Source organism: Medicago truncatula, chromosome 4 (genome assembly GCF_003473485.1).
Source record: "Medicago truncatula cultivar Jemalong A17 chromosome 4, MtrunA17r5.0-ANR, whole genome shotgun sequence".
Classification (NCBI taxonomy): Eukaryota; Viridiplantae; Streptophyta; class Magnoliopsida; order Fabales; family Fabaceae; genus Medicago; species Medicago truncatula.
Window position 1 is genome coordinate 56,245,259 of NC_053045.1, and position 11,086 is coordinate 56,256,344.

Here is an 11,086-nt window from a genome sequence, read left to right on the forward strand (position 1 = left end):
GGTTAATGGTGTGTGCCTTGTGTAATTTTATAGAGCAAAAAAGTATAATTAGATTTTGAACATTATATTACATGTGAGATTTTATGCATTGCATTGTATTAATGTGGTATTTTTGAATAAGGAAAGTTTCGGTTATCCTTATAAATGACAGATGTTTTAAATACAAAAAAGGAAAAGAGTACGAGTATTTAATGGTGAATATGTTCATTGCACCCACTTAAATGAAAAATCAATTTGTATAATAAAAAATGTCGTTCTTTCAAGTAAACATTTGTTATTCATTCATTAAATAATATTAATTGAATGAATCTAATTTTTGTTTATAATAATGACCAGAATCGATATGATCTTGTATTGCACTTTGGCGTATATGTTTCATTTGATAATTTTTATTTTAATTCACCTTTTTGTTTTTCAATTTCAAAGTATTTTATGTTAGCTAAAATTAATTTTAAAATGCAAAATAGAAACTTACTTTTAAAATTCCTCCTTAATTTTTTTTTCTTCATAAAATTACTTTTAAATGGTATATTAGGAATGTTGAAAGAAATTTACTTTTAAAATGCAAAATAGAAACGGAAAGATTGATTTATGATTTGGGTTGAAATTTCATATAAAGAAGTTTGAAATTTTTTAATTTATCTCTTTATTACTTAAAATATTAATTAATTTTTTCTTTCAAAATAAATGATATGTTGTTACTAGGAAAATTTATCTTATTTGTTTTTTGTTACCATGTTACATATAAATATGAAGTTTCTATCTATCATTATTTAACGATGAATAATCTTTTTTTTTTTTTGTTGAACAAGCAAAAATGATATATATTAACACATCGAAAAAATTATGCTCCCTAGCACAAGTAGTGCGTAAAGAAGCAGAACAAAGTTATAACAAGCAATCGTGGTGATACAAAAGAAAGTGAAAAAGCAATCAGCCAAAATGAATCATCTAATCTCCAAACAAACAAGAAGTTGCTGCCACCACAAATGGTAGTCAAAGGGAAATCACACATTTTTAGCTTTCAACCATCGAAGGGATGTAATTTTAACCATTTTCAGGGCATAATGGATTTAACATTATTAGAGAAGAGCATATGCTTCCGTTCATTCCAAAGAACCCAAATACAACATAGCCAAATCAAATGTAAAAAGGAACGCCAGGGAGTGTATCCTTTTGAAGAATAAACAAATTGAAAAAAGTGATCCATAACATGTTAAGGATCCACAGAATACACATCGAGCCAAGTCTTAACGATGATTAATCTTAATTGGGGAACTTGTGAGTCGCACATGGTGAGTTCTCTCATCCCAATAGAATTTTCTTATACACAAGGTGAAGAGATCAAATCAATAAGATGAAGAGATAAATTAATCTCTTAAAAATTTCCCTATTTATATACTTCTTATATATTTTATTTCATTATTATTATTATTATTATTATTATTATTATTTAAAGAAGGTTTATTTAGCTAATTACATCACATGTGTCATCCTCTGAGTTATTTGACAATTAATGTCAATAAATTTTATTTAATAATTTCTATATCAATTAATTTAAATTAATTAATCACATTTAAGGAGTGATTTTTTTTATATTAAAGTGACACTAATAATTGTTTTGCAACCAGTTTCAAGGGGTGTTTAAACTTAACACTTTGAAGTTACAATGTTAAGCTCTTACCATTAATCATATTCCATATTTTATTCTCTTAATTATTCAATTTTTTTTTGTTACTTTAGATTTTAAAAAATAAAATAAATTCATTTAAGATTAATTAACTATAGCTAACTGATTGGTATTGGAAATATAAAAAGTATAAAAAAAATTCATAATTATATTTACTACACCCACAATAAAACTCACGTTTTAGTCCCTCACTCTTTTCTCTGTTTGCCAAATAAATCTTTGGCTGTTAAATTTAACTTCAAATGTCTATGGTAGATCAAAACATTATAGATAGTCCACCATAGACCTTATTAATTTTTCCAATTTTAACCCTTTGACATTTTTTTTTAAAAAAGAGGGTTACTTTAGTAATTTTCATTAAAACATATTTGTTAACTTGCATCAATTTGCTAACTTAGAGCTACTTTTATTTTATAACAAATAGTTTGAGGGATGTTTACTAAACTTTACTATAAATTGGTTTACACGAGTGGATATTGGTTTTTTTTTTGTCCAAATGAAAAGGTGCACTTTTGCTAACTTGGACCTTCATGTTTTTTGTTGGTCTAAGTTAGTGTGTGCGTGTGTGTGTGTCTATATATATATATGAGTCAAGATCCGTTGACACCAGGTGTCAATGAATTTGTTGATATCAAATTTTAACTGTTGATTTCTTTTGATCTAAATGCTTATATTTATTCATTAAGAATATAATGTGAACCACATAAGAGTATATGTAGAATATCTTTTTGCGATTTTCATTTCCTAATTTATTTCGTTGATTTTCTCTTTCTATATTTGTGATTTACATTCCATTAATAACTTTGTTCTATGTGTGTAGCAAACATAAGTAAAGTTTTTCTATAAAAAAAAAAAGGGTAAATTTCTCAGAAAAAATAGTTACTTATTCTTCATTTTGTTCCAATGCCAAGATTCAACCTTTTCTATTTGCATATGATAACTCGTTTTCTATAAGCTCCATTATTTCTTCTTCTTAATCTTATGCCAACTTTTTCTTTAAGCCATGTTTCTTCTTCTTCTTCTTAATCTTATGCTATTTTTTATTGTTACAATCTTATATTACTAAAATGGCCTTCATGTTTTTCTACTAATTAAAATTTTAAAGGAAAAAAATTGAACGAAAGCAATTTAAAAAATAATTTGGCACAAATCATGGCAAGTCAACCGTATTGAGGACATGTAATTCATAACAACAATGTATTTCCACCGATGAATTGAAGTGTTGTTCTACTTGTTCAACAAGTTCAATGCATAATTTTTTTTTTTTACATAATAATGCTTGTTAATTAAATCTTGATTAATATTTTGAATTCAAAATGATTGAGGCTGCTGTATCGTGCAAGCCCCATTTTTCTACCCATTGTTTCTTGCTAATTTCTGGTAGAATGCAATTATACAGGTTACAATCTCACTATGAAAAGAGAGAGAATTTGGTGCAACAAATTAGGAAATGAAAATCACAATAAATATGGTATATGATATTTTTAAGTGGTTAAATATTAGCCTTTGGATCAAATGAAATCAACGATTAAAATTTGTTGTCAACGAATCCGTTGACACCTGTATCAACGGATCCTGACTATATATATATATATATATATATATATATATATATAGAAACACACACACACAACCACATCGTCGGTTTTGGTCGATGAAAGTCCTACAAAGAAGTTTCGATTGGGCAATGGCCTTAGGCATGAGACCAACTTTCATATTTTTTTATTCATGATAGTTCCGGGAGGGTTGAACGTCGGTGGTTCATCTATATTTTTATATTTATCATCTTTAGTTTGCTTATGATACTTTGATCATGGGAGAAAATAGTTGGAGAAATATCAGAAGTTTGAAGACTAATCTAATCCTTTTTGAAATCATTTCGGACTTGAAAGTGAACTTTGATAAAAGTTTTACTTGTTTGTATCAATGTGGTAGATTCTCGATTGGTGGAAGCGGATATTCTATTGTAGGAGATCATCGTCGCTTATCTTTCTGATAGTCGTTGTATGATAACGTTCGTAAAAAATTAGGGTTGAAAAAGTAAATATTTATCAACGTATTGTTGGTTTGTTCATATAAAATTTGTTATGTCGTCAATTCTAGTTTATTTCCTTTCTTCAAGTCTCCCATAAGTTTTCTCAATTGATATATGAATCAAGTTTGTATCCTTGAAGGTGTCATTATTTGCGTGGAAACTTGTGAACAAAAGGATCCCTACTAAGAATCATCGCTTGCGCCATGGAGTGGTAGCTTTTATTTCTTTCCTTTATCTAGGAGAGCGTGGGAAGGAAGAAACAGTTAACCATCTTTTCTACGATGTGTTTTCTTCGATTGTATATGAGGACCAATATGTATTACAAATTTGATTATTAATTATTTTTTTAATTTTGTTTAAAAAAATAGGAGGGTGACGCCGAAATTCTAGCTGACATGATAGGGATCTTACTATCTAATATCTATCTATCTATCTATCTATATATATATTGTATGAACATCAAATTAAAATTCGAAATTTCTAAAAAACTTGTTTGTCTATTTATACGAACGAAAAGGTAGCCTTTTAAGTCTTTTCTTCTTCAAGTATACATATGCTTTTTGATTACAGAATCTAATAATAGTGATATATTATAAAGTTGACTGCAAATTATGCCATCAAATAAAACAGAACATAATTAGAATGAAGATTGGGCCGTGCTCACTGGATAACGATCCTTTGGATGATTTGGTGTAGAGGAAATCAGAAATGTTGGAACAATGTATTACAAGTAGTGTTTGAAGTTAGTAGAAGAGCAAGAGAGGCTTTGGAAGATTGGCCATGCTCATGAGTAAGGTTTAAATATGAAGCAGGTAGCAAATCCAAACGACAGCATATCCAACATAATTGGGCAAAACCACACAATGAGTGCAACGTAGACTACATTGAAGAGAAGTGATCAAAGTTGGTATTGACACATCTTACTAACCCAATAAATAGTAAATTCATGATTTTATTTTCTTATGGCATTTTAATCTTTAAATTTTTGGTCTTCATCTTTAAATTAACGAGGAGTGTTATAACACTCTTTCTAAGACTCTTGCTAACACATTCACTTGTTTATTGGATGAAATTCATGTGAGTATCACACTTTAAAAATGGATCTCATGTAAAATGGTGACACTTACATATGTTTTACCCAATAGAAGAGTGGGTCAAGAGAGTGGCTCCTAACATTTCTCTAAAATAATACTAATAATATAAAATAAGATATTGGCATGGGCGGTTTAACCGCCCGGCGACCTCGGTCGACCGGGCTCGATCGATAATTTTTGCATATTAGACCCAACCCAAAAGCTCATTAACACACTTACAAAAAGAAAAATTTGGGTGAAAACTCTCACACGCAAATAGGCTCGGAAAAAACATTTACCTCCTAATTTTATTTAGCACACTATTGACGGGTTCATCTCTCTTATTTTAACGGGTTAATTGTTCAAATTGACCATATAATATACATTATGTCTGAAAAATGACCCTGTAAAATACAAAACATATATTCTAACATTGTAACATGGATTTCTTCTTATTTTTGACCACCCTATAATATACGCGTAGTCTTAAAATGTGACCTACAAGTTGAATTTTTTTTCACTATTTTTTCATACATGTTTAATACGTTAAAATATAGCTTTACACAAAAAATTAAATTTCTTCGACAGGGATAAAATAATTATGAATTTTTATTCCTTCATAATTATGAATTTCTTAAACAATTTATAATTAATTTGTATGTCGTTTAAAAACTACAATATTTTATTGTGAAGGTTCTTATCATGTTCTAGTATTGCCTACAAAATTAGGGAACTAATTTTGACTTGTGAGTATACGCTTACGCGGAACAAAATTTCAATTTTGCACGTTTTGGTTGAAAAATCAAAATAATTTAAACGACTTTGAAATGTTATGAAACTTTACAGATCCTTTTTATGTATTTTTATAGATGTCTTTGCAAATAATGAGCTTAAAATTCAATTTATAGGTCGAGATTTCCGTTGTTTTGTTTTTTTAGTTTTTGACATTTTAAAAATTCATAATCAATTTGTCGTTTGTCGAAAATTTATAATTTTTTCTATGTAAAGCCATATTTTAACGTTCTTAACTCGCCTCTAAGAAATCATGAAAAAATTTCAATCTCTTGGTTTCTTTTTTGGACTTCGCGTATATTACAGGGTTATAAATAATAAAATTTGTGAATTACATGTTCAGAATACATGTTATTTAATTACATGGTCAATTTTTCAGACTTCGCGTATATTACATGGTCAATTTTTCAGACTTAACGTATATTACATGGTCAATTTCAATTAATAACCCTATTTAAAATGTACTTTTGTTGACAAAAGGAGGAACCTTTTTTATTTCGATTTATGAATGTTTATATATTATGTCACATGTTAATTTGCGATAATTTTTTTGCCCAGACTCCATAAATTTCCTGGCTCCGCCACTAGATATTGGGATGCTCTGCACAACTATATAGAAAAGTGAGTGTCAGATAGAGTGCTTATAACGAGGGCTTTAGTGGTCTTACCCTCGGGCTGACCCTGCAACTTGCCTGAAAAAAGCCTACGTAAGGGAAAAAAATGACAAATTTCACCTCTGTAATTTTGAATTCTTTATAGTTTACCTTCACATGGTTAAAAAATATTTGGACGAAGTTTGAAAATGAAATGACCCCTCTAAAAGGTAAAAATGTTTGAAAAATAGTAAAAAAAAAAACAATTAATTTATGAATAATATAAAATTACAGTTAAAATATGTGTTTTTGTTTAACAGAGCTTAGCCTATTTTTCGACATCTATAATTTACGTAGGTTATTTTATGTCCTAATTTACATGGTTTTCACTTTTCATATTATTTTCCCCTCTACTCGGTTCCATACCAACGCTTTATCGAGTTCCCCTACAAAAAACACTTTATCGAGTTATATTTTGTACCGTATCCAATGGGTTAAGTATTTTTTTTTGGTCAAAATAATAATAACTTTAAATCCAAGAACGGACCCAATATATTCTCACAACCTGTATATATTGGTATGGCTAATCCCTCAAAATGGTAGAATACCAATTTAGGGTTAACTCCTTTCTCAACGGGATAGAACTCTATTTTTATCACTAGATCGAAATCTTAGATTACACCTTGTTGGTAAAAAAATAAATATATTTAGAGGTTCTTAACCTTAAGTATGTGATATTTTAAGTATAAAATGACCGTTTTAAAATGCACACGTACATTAGTATTTTATTAGTACCAATATTTTTGTTAATTTTCAAGATTTATTCTGGCTAGTCAAAAGCAGGATTCTTGACTAGGATAGTAGTACTAACACAATTATTATAATCACCATACTAATATGAAATTACTTAAATAAATGTACATACCATAACTTGGAATTGGGAATCACGTGATACCATTAAGACAAAACCCCCGACCAAGTGATTAATTAAACAAAAAAAAAACTTCAATTTCGAGAGAGAAAGAACTTTGAACAATTCACTTCAGTCAAAACATCATGTCATAGAAGTAATTAAAAAAAATTAAATATTGAAGTAGTAGTAAAATGTTTTTTTAGCTCTTTGTGCTACTGCTTAGCTTAGCTTAATTTTATTGATTAAGGTAGCTAACACTAATTAACAAAGAGGAGATCTATGAGGAACTCCTTTTCTTCTACTAATCATACTAGTAGCCATATCTTCATCAGAAACTTTATTGCTATTAGAATTGGCCATGAATTTTGCACACATACTTGTCCATCCACTCCTTCTCTTCCTAACAATTTCTGTGCATGGCATTGGCATACTCATATTCTCTGACCCTGATGATGATACTGAATATGAACTCATTGGATCATCACAATCCACAATTGTTGACCTTGTCATCTCTAATTCATCTCCCATCTCTTGTGGAATTAGATAGTCAGGACTTAATTGTAGGGTGTTGCATATCCTTAAGTAGGGTGAAAGGTCTTTGTAGTGTTTCAGCACAAAATCCACCTACAAATTTATACTCCATATGATCAAATTAAGCATATTTAACTAATTAACTAATTTTCTCTTATAGTCCTTTTTGATATAATTAAATTCAAGTACATATTTTTTTTATTAGAAGGAAACTGAACTCGGTATCCCATGATTTATAACACTGCGCATCAATTACAATTTCTATATAATTCAAGTATATCCGATCAATATGGGTTCAATTTCGATTTTATTTTAGTCAATGAGCATAAGATAATTCAAGTATATCCAATCATTTGTTCAATTCGAGTCAATTTCAATTTACTTGTAATCAATGAGCAAAAATGAATTTAATTCAATGAAGTTTTGATTGATACTACTACTAGTATATAGTATATGTTCCATTAAAGAACAATCAGTTTCATTAATCCATAATTTTACGTATAAACCATTTTTTAGCACATAAATAAAAGAGTCAATTAAAAACAATCAGTTTCATTAATACTCCATAATTCTATGTATAATTAATATATGTACCTTGCATCCAAGAGAGCAATGGATAAAAGGTTCTTGGAGGATTCTATCACATGAAGTGCAGTAGTTTCCTGATCCTTTGAATTGGCGGTTTTGAGGTCTCTTCTTGATGAACACAACTTTGGCACTATTGATAGTATAGGCCTAGTAAACAACATAATTCAAACCTTTTTCAATCAGAAATTAAAAAACTACATCCATGTTGAATTACATAAGATTAAATTGGAATTCAATTAAGTTTTCTTGTATGCAACATATAACTAGTGAACATGTATATGTACCTGGACATTGGTGCAGTCTATAAGTTTCTCAAGTTCTTCCAATCTAAGAACATCATGATAAACATAACGACGAACTTGAAGAAGGCGGTGGTAGCGATGAGATGGAAAGCAATGAGGACAAATACTAGTGCAACAATCTAAGCAACAAACATTCTTCTCATTCTTTTTTGCATTCTCATGGTAAGAGCAACCAGCAAAGAATTTTTCTGTATAAAGAGCTTCCAACCATGAAGGCTTTTGGCATCCCTAATCATTTTAACCAAAATTGAAGTCATCAATATACAAGAATTTTGATAGAAAAATAATCAAGAAAACAAAGAGAATTCAACAAACCATGATCATATATATGAAGACTTGTTGAGCTTTATTGTAATCAAGGTATAGTAGCTAAAAAAGAGAACACAAGAGAGTATTTATGGAGGTTCACAAGAAGGGTAGGGACATAAGATATAGATATAAATATTTATTTCTTGGATATGTAATAAAGAAAATATATATATTTTTTGTATATATATGTTATGAGAGGAATAAATATGATATGAGAGGATGAAAAAGACAGAGAAAGAGAGAATCATAAAGAAACTAAGTTAAGATATGAGGGGAACGTGGGCGCTGTTTCCGTGTCTCCCATTCTCTTAATCTAAACTATTCTGCTCTTCTTCTTGGCTTAAGAGCTCTATTGAAAAAATAAACCTATCTCTTCTTGAACTAGCTGCATTTTATTTACATTTTTTTTTTTTAAATTTGCCACCTCTCTTCTTATTCAAAACATCTTGGAAACAACCAGTTGCTAATAGCAACTTTGATTTTGAACTTTCAAATTTAGGGGTTAAATTCAATAGTTTTGTGCAACTAATGTATAGGTTATAATTTCTTTTTTAGAAATATTTGCAATGACATCACAATTACAGTCAAACTTACTTGCATTTTACAAAAAAAAAAAAAAAAATTAAAGGTTGGTATAGCATAACTACGCTCACAACAATTTAAAATCATGGTATATAGTGTTGTAAGTCATTGCTAGTTTAATATTTTAAAAGATATTCGGCCATTTTCATGCATGGTTTTTTTCTTTTTTTTTTTTTAGGAAATTTTCATGCATGGTTTTATTTAAGGGACTTCTAATTTTTTAGAGTATATATATTTTGATTCACAACCCTCAAATTTATCAAGATGAAAGGGTTTCAATTTTTATTTTTTTTAGAATCTTGTAAGCGTAACTCAAATAATAGATATTCACTATGTTTGAATACGATGCAAGTTCAAATTCAAAATACCTCCCCCCTCTTGTTTAGCGTGCAAGTAATATATACAAATAAATATGCAAGAAATTGAAATGTCAAAATAGAGGTATACATGACATGTAAAATATGTCTCCAAAATATTATTTGAAAACTAATTTCATTAAAAAATGTAAATGAAATTAGTTCCGACTAGTTAGTTTTCTTATTAATTATAGTACTTTAGAAAGTCGGCAAAGTAGCACATCATAAATTATGAACCGAATGAAAAGGGAAAGAAAAAGGACAGACATATTAGTTGAGAAAGCAGAACCGAACTTGGAATCACCTTTTAACTCCAAACGCTATTTTCTTTAATGTCCTTCGTGCTACATATGTTGGACTTCTGCAAATATCTGCTCACCTCAGTTTGTACAATTATTAATATACGAATTACTGTATGACTTCAAAGCTAAGCAATTAGAGCATAGAGACACCAATCACCTACCTACTTAGCAAGACATAGCATAAAACATAGCACCGGAAATTAAGAGCATACTTGTTTGATAAGTGGTAATTTAGAGTAATCATTAACATCACATATATCATGGTGAAGAAAAAAAAATTGTATCTATACATCTTTCTACGATTAAAAATGAGAACTAAAGGTGTACCTAGAAAACTACATGACATAAGGCCAATGTAAGTTGGGGATGATAGACAAAATGAGAGCTAAAGGTGTACATAGAAAACTACATGACATAACGGCAACGTAAGCTGGGGATGATAGACAAAATGAGAGCTATATGTGTACGTAGAAAACTACATGACATAACGCCAATGTAAGCTGGGGACGATAGAATCTTGCATAGGCCCAAATCTAGAGGATCAATGCTTCCGACAAGTTTTGTTCACTCCCAACCAAATTTTCGAAAATACTTCTAGCATGAGTTAAGTCACGCTGCGTGAGATAAGTCACGCTGAAAGCCAACGTGAATTAACTCACGTTGCATGTCCTTTTAAAGGTCAGACAACAGCCCAATTACTCATGCTCCCATGTCAATTGAAACTTGTCAATTAGCAGTAGAATAAGATTAAGTTCAAAAGAATGTATTGGAATAGGGAAAAGGGAAGGGGAAGGAGAAATAGATGGTGGGGGAGAAGGGGACTGGGGTAAGGTATGTTTCTTGTCTAATGCGAAAGAGACCTTGATGGCCAACCTTGCACCCAAACAAATTAACCAACATTACACTCAGACAAACCACACTTCTTTGTAGTGCGTTGCCATCTCCATTGACCAATCATACAATTCTTGGAATTTTTAAAGAGACCTCTTTCTATGAAAGGTCAACGAGGGAAAAACAATG

At 29.8% G+C, this 11,086-nt stretch overlaps 1 protein-coding gene across 1 annotated transcript; it reads right to left on the reverse strand.

Annotated features, from left to right (window-relative positions):
- Positions 1-7,192: 7,192 nt before the first annotated feature.
- Positions 7,193-8,967, reverse strand: LOC11439266 (protein RGF1 INDUCIBLE TRANSCRIPTION FACTOR 1). The gene is made up of 4 exons (XM_003609443.3): positions 8,833-8,967; positions 8,500-8,745; positions 8,222-8,362; positions 7,193-7,720 (listed from the first exon to the last, which is right to left on the reverse strand). Exons 1-4 carry the CDS (start codon positions 8,839-8,841, stop codon positions 7,358-7,360), a joined length of 759 nt encoding a protein of 252 aa, XP_003609491.2. The 5' UTR covers positions 8,842-8,967; the 3' UTR covers positions 7,193-7,357.
- Between the last annotated feature and the right edge of the window lie 2,119 nt (positions 8,968-11,086).

Bases quoted from the DNA above. Each gene is read 5' to 3' on its own strand.
- LOC11439266 (XM_003609443.3), bottom strand. The intron at 8,363-8,499 runs GTACATATACAT...GTTGTTTACTAG, and splicing joins TAGACTGCACCAATGTCCAG to GCCTATACTATCAATAGTGC. The intron at 7,721-8,221 runs GTACATATATTA...ATAAATTTGTAG, and splicing joins ATTGCTCTCTTGGATGCAAG to GTGGATTTTGTGCTGAAACA.